Source organism: Phalacrocorax carbo, chromosome 12 (genome assembly GCF_963921805.1).
Source record: "Phalacrocorax carbo chromosome 12, bPhaCar2.1, whole genome shotgun sequence".
NCBI lineage: Eukaryota > Metazoa > Chordata > Aves > Suliformes > Phalacrocoracidae > Phalacrocorax > Phalacrocorax carbo.
The window spans coordinates 19,360,720-19,379,543 of record NC_087524.1 but is presented as its reverse complement, the minus strand read 5'-3'; the positions used below and the strand labels follow the sequence as shown (position 1 = coordinate 19,379,543).

Here is an 18,824-nt window from a genome sequence, read left to right as displayed (position 1 = left end):
ATGCGTTGGGTGCTGGGGCAGGATCAGGCCCGGGGGATGTTCAGGTAGGCCGGGTTCATCCTATTCAGGTAGCTACAGCCATCAGGGAATGGTACGTGCCTGTGTGATTTTGGTATCTAGGAGACTTCGAGGAAAGTTTAGCAATGCCTACTGAGAAGGCAAGAAAGTGGCTAAATATTTCCACATAATATTTATAAAGCAGAATTTATAGTTGTGACAGGAGGACTGATGGAGCTGGTGCTTTCCAGAGGCTGGTTCCCAGCTGGGACTGGAAACTTAAAGCAGGAGCACCAGCATCGGCTGGAGCGGATTTGTCCGCACTGGCCTTCATGGCAGAGCGAAGCACGCCTGCCATGCCGTCCCGCGATGCTCCCCACCGGAGCACCCGCCGGCGGGTGAGCTGGAGCTGTGCGGGGCTCAACACCGACAGCGCCCAGGCGCGGGCGAGCTGTAACGGGACGGGGGTAGGAAACCTGCGTCCCCCCACAGCCTTGTCTGCCTGCACGACCCGCCACGGAGAGAAGGAAAAGCCCCACAGCCCTCCCCAGATTACACCAGCCAGGGAAAAGCATTTCAGACCCTCTCAGCATCCCCGCCAGCGCTGATGTGACCGAACATAACAACAAATGCTCCAGATGCACAGGATGAGGTTTATTCCCCACAGGACAACACGGTTTTCCATAATGTGACGCAGCGTTACTGGATTTCGGAGCCCTAACCCAGGGCGCTGCTGGACAGGGGCTAAATGTGGCAGAAACATGGTTTCCGGCTTGCCAAGGGTGCTGGGGCTGTCCCCCTCCCCAGGGTTTTTGTGCCACCCATAGCAAGAGGCACACATGGGACGGTGCAGAGCGGGCCTGGGCCGGCACACCCCAGCTCAGGGCTTGGCAGCCTCCATCACCCCTCAAGGACATCCCTCATCCCATCTTGGGCATCCCAAAAGGCACAGAAAGGGTGAGTTAAACAGCAAAGCTTGTCCGTGAAGGGCCCCCCGTTTCCCACTTGGGTATCTCCGGGCTGGGTCCCTTGTGTGAGCAAAGACTCAGAGGGACAGAGCCTCCCAGCATGGTGGGAGGCAGAGGCTCCTCACCGCCCTCAGGGCTCCCCTCAGGCAGACGAGGCTCAGCCCCAGCCAGGGAAAAACCTGGCACTTTTGGGAGAGCTGATTTTGCCTGTGCTGGCAGGGGCAGGGCACCAAGGGGAAGATGTTCAAGACGTGCCAGAGGACAGCAAGTTCAGCATTCCCCTGAGGAGGTCAGTAGATAGTTTTAGTACCGTTACACGAAACATTTAGGATTGCAGGTGTTCGCCACCCCGGGCAAGGCTGGGTCTGGGTCTGTTAACGTCAGATGGAGGCGGGAGGGGATGAAGTGGCCTCATGGCGGGGATGAAGCGGCCTCATTGAGGGGCTGCATGCAAGGCCTCCTCCTTGTTCCTTCCAGTCGCCCGCAGCGCCGTCGGTTTCACAGCTGCTGGAGGATAATGTCAACTGCTTCGGCGAGGTTGTTCACGTACGCGTCAGGCTTCACGTGGGGGTGGTTTTCATCGCAAGGCCTGCAAAGGCGACAGAAGGGCATGGCTGAGCAAGGACAGGCTCCCAGCCAGGTCCCACGTCCCCAGCCGTCCTGCTGCTGCTGTGCTCACAGAGCCCAGGGCAGCTCCGAGGTGGCCCCAGAGGGAGCACCCTTGGGTGAGCCCGGGTTTCACATTCCTACCGCTTCTGTTTTTTTCCCCCAACCTCCCCCATACCCATGTGTTTCCTGCATCTACAGTAGATCCCATGTCCTTGTACAACTGAGCTGGGCAAAACTTTGCAAAGCCTTGTATGGAAGACAACCTACATCGTTAACTAACCCATCCAAATTAATGCACTACAACTTACATGGCACTTCATTCAGGCAACAGCAGTATCAGACAGGCATTGCTGGGAGGACATTTCACTGCAAGCTTAGGATTCTATGAAACTGTGCAAATAACTATTCTCCCATGGTTTTTCTCTAGAAATAGGTAAAGAAAGAAGAACTCACTTCCAACCTAGAGACACAGAAGGCCTGTACATAGCTTCAGTGAATGGGAAGGCTCTGGTAGGGTTTAATTTTGCAGGACCACCATCTTCTTTTAAATCTAACAGTGGTGGTTTCAGATGCTACCACGAAAAGGGTCAGACTCAGACTCGCCCTCCACCACAAGTCACCTCCCCAGAGCAGCTTGAAACCATTTTTTGCCAATGGTTTAATTAGAGGTACTGGCCTAACGAGGCACAGATGCACAATCCTATTTTACTGATTCAGCAGCATTGCTGGTGGGGGGGATGGATGTGGGAGGCAGAAATTTTCCAAACCTCATGGTCCTGTTATGGCTCTTGGGCTGAGAAACCCAACAGCTGCTGAAGAGAAAACATACGTATTTTATACACTTAATGGTTTTCCTCTGGGAAAGAGATGAAAGCCCTAATGTCCGCCTCCCATCTCTCTCGCTCCCTGTAAAGGGCAAACCTTTATTTGGCACGGGCCATTTTCTCAGCAGGGAAGATGCATTTCCCAGTGGATGCATAGGAGGCACAGAGATTATTATTATTTATGATGTGCAGAATTTGGTGAGCACTTGTCTGTACAAGTACCAAATTATTTCTTCAGTTCCAGCACTGAAGCTCCCCAGGGCTATTTCCTTTCTGTTCATTTTTTGGCTGCGCTCCTAACGTCCGAGTACACGAGCTCCTTGCAAAGGCATGGCCTCCTTCGGGAGCCCACAGTGCTTGAGATTTTACTTTCTGCAAAGTTACAGTACGCAACTAGGAAAAATAACAGACACTGATATTCAGCTTTCCTTGTGTCACCTGCAAAGCCATGTCTGGCACAAGGACGATGGCTCCGTGAAATGGACTCTATGTTGGTGCTGACTGTCATAAAAGCATCTTATTTAAAAGGGAGAAAGTTATTCCATGGGACTTTACTAAATTTTCCACATTCTATCTTGTTACAGGGCTAGGGTGCAATAAGAACAGTAGTTATGATGGTTTTTAAGTTTTCCTCAACTGAAGGTTTAGGCTGCTGAAGGTAATGCAAGTTCTAATATACTATGAAGAAAAACCTTCAAATATAAAGCAAGTAAAAATCCAGCATCTATCCATCCCTTAGGTGGCAATCATTGGTCAGCCCCTCCTTTAACCAAGAGGCTTTTATGAATACAGAAATACCTTTGGGGAGCATGGTAAAATACTAATTTCTTGTCAATAATCCTTAATTTGAGTGGAGATCTAAAAAAAGTAACGATCAAAACTTTTTTCCATTCTACACCCTGAAAAACATTTCTTTCTCATCTTTTACATTAGGAGAAAATTTTAAGAACTGCTTGAAATGAACCCTTCTACAAGAAATTTTCAATTACACAGCACACTTTGATCTATTAAAAGGATTTTGTGATTGATATCTGTGCTGACTACACAGAAATCCACCTGTAACTCAGCAGCTAAATGTCAGTCACTGAATACACTAAATGTGTGCTGCAGAAGGGGGTGGGTGTGTATATATACATACACTGCAGTAAAGCAAATTAGGAAATAAGCTGTTTTTACCTATTCATCCAAATAACGTGTGATGACAACACACAGGCTGGCCAGCCACCAATTCCTGGCTCCAGCGAGTTTAATGTTAAAACCACCTTAGCTCTAGGGGAGCTACAGGTTCACCCTCGCGTGTTGCCCAATCACCCCCTGCCCCGCAGGACCGCCGGGGTGGACCTGGGCTTCATTTTTATCTGCTACACCCTATTGTTCATCCGAACCCAATTCTCTTCTGCTTTGCAGTCTGATAACATAATCCCTACAGGGTTACAGCTGGGGACCCTAACATACCCTTCTGCTGCCCGTGTCTGCAGACAGACAGCCTCACTCACAGCACAGTCATTTTACTAATACTTTAGGGGCTTTATCCAGAAGAAAATGAGGGGAATATGCAGCCCTCGGGCAGCAGATGTCTCCCATTAAAGCAGATGGGGTACAGCAGTTCAGCAGGTGCCTGCCCTGCCTGGCCTGGCTCCAGCCAGGACCCCGCTTCCTTCCCGTGGTGGGGACCAGCCCCGTGACACCACGCTGTCCCCACACCAGCCACCCCTACCCCTGGGCTGGAAAATGTACTTCATTTCAGCCCACAGCACATTTCGGAGTCATACTTTGAGACATGTCACATGTCTTCGATTACCTATATGCTCATCGCTGCTAAGTGGGGGGAAATGCAATAAATAAATTTGTCTGAACTCTGTAGGAAAGCAGAGAACTGGAATAAAACACACTTCCCTGTTCTTTTGCCTCTTCCTAGGGCTGTGCTAAGAGCTTTTATTCCTGTCAGTGCCACCCCAAGAGCTGTTTCATGCGGCCCCTTCCTTTGTCTCGCAGAATGCTTTGTAACTCACACAAGTGCACACAAATAGCCAAGCCATGCCTTTCCTCCTGCCCCCCCAGCTCAGTACTGCTCTTTTAAGCATGTGTCAGAAGGAAACTGCAAGCAATAATCCCCCAACACTAATGCCAAGAAGCAATGCTCCAAATGCAGCGAAACAATTCAGGAGCCCAAATCTGGGTGCCAGAAGCGAGGCAGAAGAGCGAGCTCAGGCATAAAACCTCCAGGCAAACCCAAGAGGCTGGAGGGCGAGCCCTTCTTCTGCCATCCGAAGGGAGCGGAGGCCGTGGCTCCATGCCAGCCCTCCCTGGGGGGATTCGGGCTTTTTCCCAGGAGAAACCCTCGGTTACTGAGAGTTTTAAGCTACCCTTCGGTGGAGCACTGAGCTCTGGAGCTTGGCCCTGATGTCCTCCTGGGTGTTGCTCCGGTGCGTCAAAGCCTCCCTGGACAGGGCCACTGGGTGCAGGTAGAAAATTCAGCCAAGAGCAGATCTTGCTTTCATGGTTTCAGCTTTGCTCCTCTTTTGACGGCAATGACTCGTTCTGCATTGCACAATGGCAGACATCACAACAGCGGGTCACAAAGCTGACTGCGGAGGTTACTTTTTAGTACTTTTCTCTTTCATATTCCAGAAATGAAAAAAAGTAATCTAAAAATATCTTTAATTTGCCAGGCCAGTTGAAGAATAAACTTGCATTGAGCTAACTTTAAGATAAACTTCTGATTTTTTTTTTTTTATGTGGGACTCTGGTTGCACAGAAGAACATAAATCAAAGTGACAGAAAATTATATTCTGTAGCTGAATATTGAGCTGTCAGCAGTCTTGGCCAGCGTACAAACTTGCTTGTAAAAAATCAGCTACAGCCTTGGGAAACACTCTTTTCAGTAAAGCAGGACCCTTCGGAGCGGCTGAGCACCGCAGCCTGCATGGGCAGGCACACAAGTAGCATTTTCCAGCCCAAGCTGGCCATGACAGCTGTGACATGTGGCACTTCATTCCTACATCGTCTCTTCACAGCCACCTTGTTGGTGTATGAAGCAGTCAGGGAAAGAAGTGGCTTAGCATAGGCACCCTCTGAAATCCAGGGTGGTCCTTCTCAGGTCCTGGTGCTTTGTGAGGGCTCAGGGACACACGAGCTGTGCTTGCCCCTCTGTGCACAGGGCAATGCTAGGAGAATATGTTCTTCAAAAGAAAAAGCCACCTGAAATGATCTGTACATTACAATGCATTAAAGACATGAAGTATCTTTAGCATGATGCGACATGGACAGAGGTCTGGAGACTCTGTAGTTACTCACATCCATCAAATCATCCTCAAGAGATGACTAAACATCCTCCTCTCCCAGGGACCATTTATCACTGTCAGTGCTGCAGAAGCTGAGCAGCTATCTATAGCCCCATGTGCTCTGAGCCAGATCCTCCGCCCATACTAAACTGGTTAGTTCAGATCAATGCTTCAGTCTGAGACATCAAGGAAGCAGTGGGGTGCTGCAGAAAACTGGCTCTGCAATTTTAACTCTTCACTCGATCACTTGGTGAGAGAAGCTCCAGCATGGGGCTACAGACTAGCAGAAAGCGACGGCTTCCTCCTGGTGAAGCATAAAACCAAATCCTAGGTCGTAAGGGGCAGCGAGAAATCAGCTTCTGCAAGAATAAGAAGGTTCACTTACTGTCTGGGTCAGGTTTCCATTTGGATAGATCTCTTCTGACAAGCTAAATTCCCTGCCTAGACTCAGCTATCAGGAATCGTCTCGAATTGCCCTGACTTGCTCTGTAATTTTCTCAATGGTTCACCCAGATGCAGTTGAGTATCTGTGATGGATGAAGGGATCTACACTGGTTTGCATAGTCCTTTGCAGGAACTACTACAAGTCTTTAAAGTGAATGAAGCAAATATATGCAGAAGAGAGCATTGCTAGGGACAGCATAAAAGGATGCCTCTAAAACCACAGACTTTGGGTTAACCCTTTTCTTTCCCATATCAGTTATGATTCTGGGTGTAGTCTGTGGGTCAGGGCAGGCATCGGATGCTGCTGGCAGCCGGCTCCAAACGGTGCTCTCATGGCGGGACCATTTCTCCAAAGGGAATTGGAGCTGCAGAGCATCTGCAAAGGAAAACACGTGGCTGGGTTCCAGAGGTGTCCAGCTGAGCTGGAAGCCAAACACCCCACTGGGAGCAACGAGGGGGTGCGTCCAGTCTGAGCACCAAACCCTCACATCGTGCTGTCCTAGAAAACTTCACGCACCGGTTGGAATGAGTTTCTAAACGCCTCACTTGTGCTCATTTCCAACAAAACATATGGAGAACAAAAAGGAAACAGCTGGATTACTGTGTGGACAAAATATTAGCAGATAAAAGTCTTAAGTGGAGGTAGCCGACATGGATAATCATGGCCCCAGGGATGGAAACAGCCCCAGAATCTAACTCAACCCGAGACCTGCTGAAACTTGACTTCAGAGAACAGGAGCAGATGGGGACTGATCAACACATGATTGGTATCACAGGTTAAAATTAGCTTTTGCATAGATCTTTAAAAATAGGGGTACGTAGGAAAAACACCATGCAAGGCCAAAGCAAGGCTCAGAAGTTAATTTGAAAAAGGCAGACAAACTCCCATGGCAGCATACAGAGCTGCAGCCATTTGGCAAACCTGATCTGTAATGCTGTGTGTCCCACGATTGCTGACCTTTCCAGCAGCACAGCTTTCTGAGAGCGAGTAAAACCCATCCCACAAACTCTCCCTCTGTTTGTACAGGGGAACTGTCTGTGTCACCACACAGACTTCCCACTAACTCCCGAGTTAAACAGCATATACTTCTGCTGCACAAAATTAGATAAAAAAGCTTGAAACCATTTCTCCTGACAGCGTATTCTTCAGGGGCTCTTACTATGGCTGTAAAATATGTGAGACAGAGCTTAACAAGATTTTCTTTATGCAGAATGTAAACAGACACTGTAACCTCTGCTAGTTTCTTTGGACAGATGCAATAATTTTACTCAGTGCCATGAGTGAAACTCTCATTTTTGTGAAACGTGCAATTTAATCAGTTTGGCACTGAAACCCCAAATAAATCACAGTGACTGACAGCACACTGATGGGCGGTCGATGAATGGCTGTAGAGCACATCTCCTAACGTTACGACGAGAGACAGCCCTGCACCAAAGCTACTGAATGCACCCAGTGTTGGAGCAGGTCCCAGAACTTCAGGGAACCCCGCACCTGGATCCTGTATCTCATGTCATGCCCAGATCTTCCCCAGAACAGAAAGAGAGGCTTTTGTGGTTAAAACACTAGATTTTGGAGAGCTGCTATGCTTGACCCAGGGCAGGTTTGTTCCCACAAAGCATCTAGCACCTTCCTTTGCTTTGCTGCCATCATTTGGGAAGATGCTTTTGCTTGGGGAAGCAGGCACCATCAACAGAAACTTCTAACCACAAGCCACGCAGCCAGGGATGCCTTCTGTGTTGCTGCAGAAATTGGTGGCCTCTAGAGATGACCTTGCCATGCCACCTCCTCCCGGCCAACACTCTTGCAAGAGCTCTGGGAAAGAAAACCCGTGTCAGAGCACACCAGCATCCTCCATTGCTCTTCTCTTGTCTCCCAGAACTGCGCGCACAGCTAATTGTGTTTAATCGTGACTCATTTAAATTCAAGCATCCACAAACAGGTAAAAATTAACAGCCAAATTGTTTGCTAACATCTGAAGGAAGTCTGTGGGCTTGCCTCTTAATCATTCCCATTTATGTTAAACTGCCACAGTTTTAACTGAGCAGAATAAACCGGCTTAGGTACAACAACTCTCCAGGCAATACGCCTCAACATACAGGAAAATCCTGAGATTGAGGGGATAGGGAGATATCTTCCTGCATAAATTACCTTAAAAAAAAAAAAAAAAAAAGCTTGGCAAATGCTAGCAAACATTCCCCAGATCTTTGTTTTTCTGAATTTCAAGGCACCTCCTGGGGTGAACAATTGTACTTTTCAAATGTACATGTGCTGAAAATTTAATTTGGAGTGTTGTGGTAATTTCTTTGTTTCTAATCAGTTGGCTGCACGGTGATGCTCTAACTAATGAGCTCAGATACACAATTTCAGAAATAACTGCTTAGAAGAGGATGCTGAGAGTGGTGGTAGGGCTAAAACAGGTGCACAGGGGAGCGCTTGGTGTCCCTGCGGCAGTTTGCTCGACCAGGTCTTCTGCCAGGTCTTTTAAAAATACTCATAGCGCCAAGATCCGATGCAGGACATCACACTGGGGAGCAAGGAGGAGGTCGGAAACGGTGATGATAACTGCTGGTATGAAGTGGTTCAGAGCAAGTGGGGCTTTGTTAAAATACAGAAGTAAAAGAAACAGCCGTGACCAGGATAGATCGCAAGTGGGAGGCTGGCAGTGGCAAACTTCTGTGGATAGTACACATAAAGCTTGGGAGAGGGTCAACACAAGTATTTCCAATACTCCTCTTCACAGGCACGACCTTTACTCATGCCAGTTGTAAGTCATCCCTTGAATAATCCCAATTCCTGCCATTTCTGCAGGATACACCGCACCAACCGGCCACTGAACACACAACGCTGAGGAAGCGGATGACGCAGGCAGCTGTTTTCCTCCACCCATCCCTATTTATTTTCTCTCTCAGGAAATACAGTGCATGTGAACACACCAGATTAAGAATTTTGGAGATTAAAAGTCCTGTCTTTGTATATACACAGTCTTTGTACAGCCTGTGTATAGGACATATACAGATTCATCTTAAGTAAGACGCAGGCAAGAAGAAATGCGGGGCAGCGATGGGGAGATGTGATGCAAAGTGCTGCCATCAGGACAGAGGGTACTGCTGGCTAAACGCTCTCATGTCATTATACCAGACCATGCACTGACTTCTTTTCACCCCCTCCAAAACCCCTCACACAAAAATGCGCTGGCAAGTCAAGCTGGTTTGAGCAAATATTTAAACAAGCAGAGCACTGGTGTTCAGGCATCTGGGCAGCAATTTTCCTTGTCAAACTGCAGAGCTCTCTCATCTTGTAAAGCAAAAGCAGTTCAGCAGAGGCCAGGCGTTAAAAGCGTGCATACCAGCCTTACAGTGGAGGAGAGGGAGCAGCACACACGCCTGCTCTGGTTTTGGACTGGTTCCCAGCCTGCTTGTCCCTGAACACACATGGCCGGGGGACAGCTGGCGTTGCAGGAAGAGCTGGAGCCTGGTGACCATCAGGATGGTGAGACACTCAGCTGGCCCCTTCTGCCACATGGGGCTCTGGTCGCTTCTCTGGACATGCTGAAGGCATCGTGTGGGCCCTGAGCTGGGCCCTACTGCGGTCCCATCCAACTCTGAATCCAAAGGTTAAGCCATTATGGCTCAAAAGCCAGCCTTGCTCTGTGCTTGGGATGATGGATACCTGATTGGACTCCTCAGGGAAGACTCAGGTGGAAGGGTTATGGCATTTGTGACTGCCATCCTCAGCCCCATGGAAAGAATTTTAATCCATCTCATGCAGTCAGGACAGGTATTGGTAATATCTGCGCAACTTACTCTGTTAGTCCAACCAATACAGCTAGAGGAAGCAAATAAACTTCTGAGAACACAAAATGCGTCTGCCTCCGCAGAGGTCCACATTCACCCCTTGGTCACCTGGGTTTCCCCCATGACGCTGCCTCAGACCCATTTCACCCAGCATTGTCTGTCCAAAAGCAAGACGCTGTGCCCAGGCTGGTCACCTGAACCTCTTCAGGAGCCTCCCCCTCAGGACAGACAGGTCCCTCCAAGGGGAAAGGGAAGAGTATTCATCCCATGTTCATCCCATCTTCTTAGATAACAAGTCCGGACAGGAAATATCCTCTGGAAGAGATTATTTTTTTTCCTACTGACCCTATTTAAAACAGATGACGACCTCATACCCCAGAACCAGTTCTTCAACAGCCAGGGTTAGGCGTAAAGAATCTGGTTTAACTTTTAGATGAAGTTTAGATAAAGTTAACCACGATAAATCCTATGTCTTGCATTACTGCAGTCTGTGAACACATGGTATAAATGAACCGTATATGCCGGGCATGTTTGTGTAAGTGCAACAGCCCCCAGGTTGGATGGGGGTGGACTGGGGCATCAGAAGCTCTGCACTGTACGTATGGATGCACCTACTGCTGCAGTGCAAGTACAGCACAGATGTTTTCAATGAAAGCAAGTCTCCCTCTCCCCCTCAAAAGTTAAATGCACATATGCTGTTTGCTGAGAAAATCTGAGAACTGCCCCTGCTTTGCCAAACTATCCGGTCTAACAGGGTGTTTGTGAGCACCGTGAGACTCAGCCCTGCCTGCTTGGATTAATTAGTGCTGACCTGCATGGCTCTGCCAAGTGACCTTACTCAATTCAGTAGAAAATAATTTTAAACGCCTCTGAGAAAGAATTTGGACATAAATATTTTCTTTGTGCATATACACAAACAGATGTGCATCTTAAATGCAACCAATGCATTAGCTATTAATGGGATTTAGTATTACACGAGAGTGGGAAAGATTAATTTCAAGGGCTGAATTTGAAGCTCAGTGGTGTTCAGGCATCTTACTCTATTAGGTGCTTTTAAAGACCTTAACCTAAGAATATTTCATTGCTTTCCTTTAATATGTTGCTTACATAATCCATATGAAATGTGTAAAATGAATGCTGCCTTCTGCATTTCCAAAGCAACACGTGGAGATCTGAGTCGCAGAACTCTGGTAGTTCCAGATACTAGCAAGGAAGAAGCTTTGCAGATTATAAAAGAAAGAAGTTTTCATTTCAGATTTCAAATGCTGTTTGGATTAGTTTAAAAAGTATCGGGCCAAAGTTACAGTGATAATGTAACTCTCTAAACGAGGCACTCAAAGATACAGCATTTAAAGACTGTTTGTCACCAAACAAGGATTTGAGCTACCCTAAGGAGAACGTTTGTCTTCAGATGATGCTCACTAAATCAGTCTTAAATCAGTCTGGAAAACTGAGGCTCACACTACATCTTTGGCTGCAAAGTTCCTCAGCCTGGACAAGGCAATGACATAGTCACGCAGCAACCCCGGCACAGCAGGAGCTCTCTGCGGGGTCTCTGTCTGACTTCTCCTCCCAGACCAGATAGAAGTATTACATCCAACCTCACTACACTCAAGGATGTCAGGAACCCTCCTGTTTCTAAACATGCTCATGCTTTTAACTGATACAACAAAAGGGAATACGCTTTTGAACTAACCAGCATGAGTTCAGCCTAAGTTTTGAGTCTGTGCATTATTTACGCCTTCTGAAGCGGCTCAGTCCCACCTGAGCATGCAGAGCCCACCCAAATAACTTGGGGGTGCTCCTCAGAAACCTCTGCCCCTTCTAAAGCAGAAACTATGCTACAGTTATTCCAAATTTTGGCTCATTTGCTTAAGCCACTCTGTAAATGAGATCTTCATAATCTTCTTTTTGGAAGTCTGCATGCTGTGAATGTCTGCCTAAAGTCGCTTTCATGACCGCAGTGCCACGGAGATGAGACTTCATTTGCCTAGGAAGTATTTTTCTGGATATCTGCAAGCCTACTGATGTATCCATACAGCATCATTTGCATTACAGACAGTGAGCTTTTGGACAAGGGGGTATCCTCTTCTAGCTGCACGGCACCTACTGCAATGCAGCCTTTGCTTGAAGATGTTGGATTTCTACTACAATATAATTTTCTTCTTTTAAGTAACAGATTCCCATAGATTATTCTGAGCTCTTTCCAGCCTCTGCCAGTGGCTACTATAAAAGCAGAGACTGCATGAGTAAGGGGAACGGCTCAGTGCACATCACCCAGACAGCAGCTCTTTCTGGCCCTCTGGCATACGACTCCCCAAAGGTGGCTGCCCACAGAGCATTTATTTTTCAGAGCCTGCGTCAGCTGCCCAAAGTGACGGAGCTGATCAGCAGCTTTGCTTTTTGTTTTGTTTTGGCGATGAGAAAACCAGGCTCGCCCAGCAGCTGAGCGGATAATAAAGTAAGCCTTGTGCTGTGTGCCTGCAGCCCCTGGGCTACCGTACGGGGCCGCTGGGGAGCAGGGTCCCAAAGCCAACAGAAAACAATACGATCTTGTATAGACCAGCAACAGGAAGCCCACATTGGATCCCTTTTCTTTTTTAACTGGTGGCGGCAATCTTAGGCTAGGCTACCTCCCTCCAGAGAAATCGGGATGTCCACTGTTGATTACGTTCATGAAGATGGGAAGCTGGTCAAAGAATGATGACATGCTCCATTTATGAACCGTGCTTCGTCCAACTATCTCAAGCTCTTCTGAAGCGTAGCAGGAAATGTGCAGCACCGCTGCCCTGGAAACACGCTTACTGCAGCCACGCAGGGAGGCAGCAGGGATGGCCGCCGCACCTTCCTTCTCCTGGCTCTCTTCCACCTCGTCCCTGCATTGGGCAGGACACGGGAGGGGACGCCGGGCTGAGGAAAGCTAGCTAGCACATTTTTCAAGGTGTCAAACCACATCTACATTTGTGCTTAAGAACGGATTCCGGAAAGTATGCTAAGCTAACATTGTTAGTGTAAGGATTAAATCCCCAGTGCTCCTGGCTCTCAGCCCTCTGCTTGGACCAGGAGAATAGTCCAGGGTTTATATTCACTTCCTTCCAGCTTTGAGCTCCTCAGATGAAGGTTGCTGGTGTGTCCGACTTGCAGAGGGCTACAGCACACGCCTCGTGCAGACTCAGTGTGAACCCCTGGCCCTGTTGAAGTCTTCCAAGAGTTTTGTTAAATATCTTGTCCCAGTCAAGTCAATGGGCTTTTTGCTCTATGATATCAAATAACTAATCCCAAATTTGAAGCAATTGACTGATGGATACTCGGGTTTGAGCGGTAAAGCATTCGGGACATGTGGTTTCAGCTCAAGGTGTTGCAGCCCATAAGCTCTGCACAGGTAATGTCTGCATCCTGTGCTGGACTTGCACAGCCTCTGGCACCACCTTCTCCATCAGTCCCCGGCTGCCGCCTTCATAAATATAATGGCTAATAAATACTGTGGGCACCTCCAAATAGCTTCTTTAAATTAGGTTGTGTGCGACTGACTAGATACTTCCCACCGCAATTTATTGCTGCTGTTATTCACATGCAAACCACAGCCTGAAACCACAAAATCATCAGGACTCCGACGTTGCTAGTTTTATACCGCACCTTTCACGCTCAGAACAACGACACCAGGCACCACTGCTGCCACCACTTTGTCTTTAGACCCTGCCATATTCATCCTTGTAAGGCTAAGATGGTTTCTGAGTCACTTCTTCATGAGCTCCAAGACCTAGAAGCCAATGATCAGGCTGTGCAAGGTGCCCAGAAGAGCTGTGAGTGAAAGGGGGCCCAGGGGGATGATACCTCCACCTCCAGTGCAACACACAATGCAAGATTTTTCCATCGCAGGTATTTGACCTCTCCCAAGGGAAAACTGAAGGAGCCTGCAAGTCTTGGGAGAGCACTAGAAATGGTCTCACAGCACTAGTAAGGCTATTGCAGCAGCTCAGTTTCCACTGCTGCACTACCTGCTCAGGGACAGTACTCAGTATTTCTTAGGAACAGATCAAACTTGGTACATTTCTTAAACATTAAACCAATAAAAAAAGACAGTTTTAAAACAGAGGAGAAAAAAACCCAAATAAGCAAGAACAGTGGCTTTGAGACTGCTTCACCTTCTTGGTATCTGTAGCTTTTGCTTTTATCTGAGTATTTCTGTTGAGACTAGTTTCCTCTCTTTGCACTAACTTCAAGTGAAGAATAATGCTTTAGAGAATGAAAGGCCCATAGTACTGGTTCTAGCTGCGGACCAGCTGCTTCTGTAACCCAAACTGACTTGAAATGAAGTTTATTTACATAGCATGCTTGATACCTTTGAGAAAATCTACTACTTAAAATACTTCAGAGGATCACTTTGTACTGGAGGTGGAACAGCCAAGACAACTATTCTCTGCACATATTGCTAAATTCTTACAAGGCATCTTAGGGTGGAGATATTTGTCTATGAAGTTAAAAACAACCCAACAAACCCAATGCCTTCCAAAGTACATTCAAGACAGCCAAGAGCAATTTGTGGAGGGCTAATCAATCCTTTCTGCTGGTTTTTCCCAGTCTACAATGAAGCAATAACTTGAAATGTAGGCTTGGTGTGAGTGTGCTATGTGGGTATGTAAGTATAATAAAGAAATTTTTGAAATCAACCACTGAAGTCTTTGTGTGGAAAGGACTTTACTAGATCATAAAGAGAGAGACTTCATCTTCATTACGTAAAACATTACAGGAAATGTTCTAACTTAAAGCACTATACATCAATGCTCAGCAATGTAAGGGGTTTAATTGCCGGTTGCTTTCCCACCATCAATTACTACCTGCAGCAAATGGAAAACCTTCCTCCAGACCTGTTTATGCACCTCACGCCCGTTTCATACATTCATGCTGGATCGAAACAGCAGGGCAGCTTGGAGTTGCCCGAAGTTCATACAAATGGGCATGTCTTGAGACAGCCATGAACATTTAAGAATATTGCACGTGTTTGCTTTACACCAAACACGTGCATATTTATACTGTGAGCTTTTCAAGTAGCTCACAATATATGCAGTACTCTGCAGGTTTTATAACTGCGTATATTGGCATTTAGTAACTAGCCAGTACAGGCTGAAGAAGTCCTGTAGTGACCTAACACGACAGCAGAAGCGGACATATCCATTAACCCTCCTTGTCTGCAGCTGAACAATATCCACATCCAAATACACAAACAAAATGTTTTCATTCCCAAATGCAAGGTATTTCCCCCAACCTTCAAACTCCACCTGTGTGTCCCTTCTACATCCCTTGCATTTTTCAATGTCACTTAAAAAAAAGAAGAAAAAGATGCATGTGTGAGCCCAGAACAGCTAGACTGGTGCCTGCAGGGAGGCACTGGTGGGAGTGTGCTTTCCTCCACGTACCCTCAAAGTCCAGCCCTGACTCATGACAAAGTCCACCAGCCAGCTTCACTGCTCCGTAAAGTCAGGTGTGAAATCCTCTTGTGGGTCACAAGAGTGGGTAAATCCTGAGCAAGAGTACTAACTCCAACCCAGGCTGAAGAACCTCAGCATGAAGAAAAAGCACTGAAAAAATGCTGCCTAGGCATCCTTCTGCTGCAAAACCTAACAAAATATTGATTCAGCTTCCAAAGTGGAGGCTAAAACCCACAGGCTGTGCAAATCCTAAAACCCACAGGTCTGGCAGCTGCCACCACATGACCCTTCACATTGGTTACGCTTCAAGAAGTCGTTTTCCAACCTTCCCTTACAGAGCTCTACAACACTGAGGTAAAAACAAAGTAAAAATATCTGTATCTTAAAATAACCCTCTGAAGTCACCAGGAGGATAAGCTGAGTTTTCTCCAACATTTAGGAGCTCTCTCGGTTACTTCAGGTATTCCAGTGTAGGAATATTTTCCTGTGCTCTGCACCTGCCTTCATTCTTCTGCTACCAACCCCCCTTTTTTATATTTCTAATTTTTTGCCCAATTTAATATCACTAAAACCAACTCTCAGCTTCCACAACTATGCTGCCCTCAGTGAGGAGGCGATATTTGCTTGACACTTCTCCCTTGGGCAGTACCGGGTTGCCGTTCCTGGACGTCCCATGGGTGTGTATTTGCCACATGCCTGTACTCAGGGCCCTGGATTTCTAGATAACGTGCTTTTGATATGGACTGTGTTACGATTTGGTTGGCAGTTACCTATACTTGATGATTCATTAATATTAAGTAAGATCAGCCAAGCTCCTGAGGCACCGTGGGCAAGGACACCTGATGGGACCCATGGGAAATAACACCCGCAAGGCGAAGAGAGGTTATTTACAGGAGAAAAATTTAGGTGGATGGCAACCAGGTTAGCATGAGCCAGCCTTAAAATCTTACACAACAAACAAGCAAACAAACCCAAAGGAAAAAAACAGGCATGTGGCTTGGGAGAGCAGCTGTCTCTGTTGTACCACTAGTCTTAACTCTAGTTATAAACAATGTGGGACATTCTGGAAAATTAAAATTACAAAACTTAACTACAGATAATTGCTAGAGGCAATCCGCAAACTCTGACTTTGAATGGCATCTGCCTGAGTCCTGGCTCCAGCAACTTCACTGTATTTCCTAATTCTGGATGTCACTTGTCCAGCCTTTAGAAGTAGAAAAGCCTGTGATCACTCACAGTTTCTAAAGCTAACTCTGCCTACATTACTGTAATCTGATTTTAACTCATTAGCCTCTGTGGCTAATGGTAGCTTGTATCCCATGTCAGGCTTTTACATGTCAGCACACTGACTCCAAACAAAGGCTTTTTGTGCTTTTGCAGCTAACCCAGCAAATACCACTCAGAGAATACTAAAGCTCTGGAAATCCCAAGAAACCAGATCATATGAAAAACGGCCTGAAAAATGTTTAATTAACATTTATGCAGGTTCTCAGGTAATTATCAGCAGATCACAGTAAATACTATGGTGAAATCATGCTCTGCTGAAAATTATTTGCTGATGAAGACAAGCCTTAAGTCAATGCTAAACGACGCCGCCATTCACGCACATGATTTTCATAACAGCTGTTTCCTCCCCAAGAAAGGGCACTGCCTTCTTTGGGGGGAAAAAAAAAATCAACAGAGTGATCTCTCCATTGTCACATAGCTAAAGCAACCCAGCTCATTTGCTCTCCAGGGCTGGTAGGCTTCCAGAAGACAACGCAAGGGAAACCCACCCACGTGATAAGCCCTAACGAGGCTGTAAAACACAAGCACAGCTGCGAGCTGGGACCGGTGGTGAGCCAGCCCCAACCCCAATCTCCAGCAGTGCCGCTGCCGGTGTCCCTCCGCAGCGGGGTAGCAGGAGGTCCACAGGTACCCAGCCCCAGCCCCTCAGCAGCCCACCAGCACCCCCAGCCCTTGGGGACTGTGCTACGCAGGGACCACCTCACCTTCCTGAAGGCTGTCCTCCACACAGGTGCTGTATCTAGATTGTCAGGATGATTAAAAAACAGGTAGAAAAATGAACGTTTGGTACCTTCCTAAGCTAAATTCAATAGCCCCTGCCAAAAGCAGCCAATACATGTACAGAGACCTTCTCTTTTCAGTTGACTATAGTCTGTTGAGACATTTATACTATCTATCCAGTCGCCATGACCATGCATTACTTTTCAGGAGGAATAAAGCACTATTTAAGCTGGCCCACAGATACTCGTAGACTGCTGATGCCCTGGTGTATTGGAAGAAGCAGGCTTCAGAGGCTGGCAACAACTTCAGTTGGGATAATGGGGCAGGTCGCTTGAAGTAGAAAGAAAAAGTACCCTTTGGAGAGATGTAGAAAGGTGAGGCAACATTCGGACCTGAGTTTCACTACCCTGAATCTGGGAGATACTATTTAGATATAAACCCAAAACAACAAGCCAGAATCCCAACCACTTTCCCAAAGGATTAATTAAGGCATCCTCCTCCCAGCCCCCATTCAGAAAATCTGGCTGGAAAATAAGTAACACCAACTGTTTTCGCCATTAAAGCTATGCAGTAAGAAAAGACAGCCTCCTAGAGCTTCCCACAAATTTGGGCAAGATAAACATCTTTGTTACAAAGCATGAGCCTCTCCAGTTTTACTGACAGAGACAGAAAGCGTCAGAGAATGGGAGCTGCTGAATCCAGACTCTGATTAGCAATTAAACACTTCAAGAGGGGCAAGCCTCTGGGCAGCAATGCCCTCTCCATTGATTCATAGAAAACCTTCTCACATAAATTAGCCATCCCCGTGATTTTAATGCTTGGGTATGCCCTTGACAAAGGAGCCCTTACAGGGCTCTGTGCAGCCATCGGCTCCAGCCTCGCCTGCCTGGAAACCTGGTGGGGATCCAGAGGGCTGGAGACAGATCTGCACGCCCATCGCCATGCACGTGCCTTCCCATGGGGACAAGCCCTCGGGGTCGCCCACGCAGCCCCCACGGGCCGGGGAGCCTCCTGGATGCCACGCTACATCGGGTTCTGTCCCTTTGGCTTGAACTCGCTTACACAAATAGCAAACGAGTCCTGTTTTTGCAAGCACAGGAGACATGCAGGGCCTGTGCATGGATGCCTTGGAGCTCCCCAGCTTCATCATGCACCATGGGCTGGGGTCCAGCCTCACACACCCCTGGGGAGCAGCACCCACCTCGGCCAGCAATGCCGTGATTTGCGCTGGCAGATGGAGGTGAGATCAGAATCGGGTATTTGCTACATGAAAGGTATTACATAAAACCAAAGGGCTATTCACGTCACCGGCCCATCTCCCTAATTAAAAGCTGCAAGACTCCGAGCTCGGTCTGAGCGAGCGATCAATTCTCCCGACACAATGTCCCTGCAGAGACATCCGCAGAACACGTCTGATGCTGCCAAGGGCTTTGTTTCCTCCGCACCTCCTTCCCCGAGCATAAAAAG

General features: G+C 47.4%; 1 protein-coding gene across 1 annotated transcript in view; it reads right to left on the bottom strand.

Annotated features, from left to right (window-relative positions):
* Nucleotides 1-630: 630 nt before the first annotated feature.
* Nucleotides 631-18,824, bottom strand: part of LHPP (phospholysine phosphohistidine inorganic pyrophosphate phosphatase) — an 85,576-nt gene continuing 67,382 nt past the window's right edge. The window contains exon 7 of the mRNA XM_064464349.1: nt 631-1,554. Coding sequence (XP_064320419.1) covers nt 1,464-1,554 — 91 coding nt within the window. The 3' untranslated portion in view covers nt 631-1,463. The remainder of the gene's footprint in view (nt 1,555-18,824) is intronic.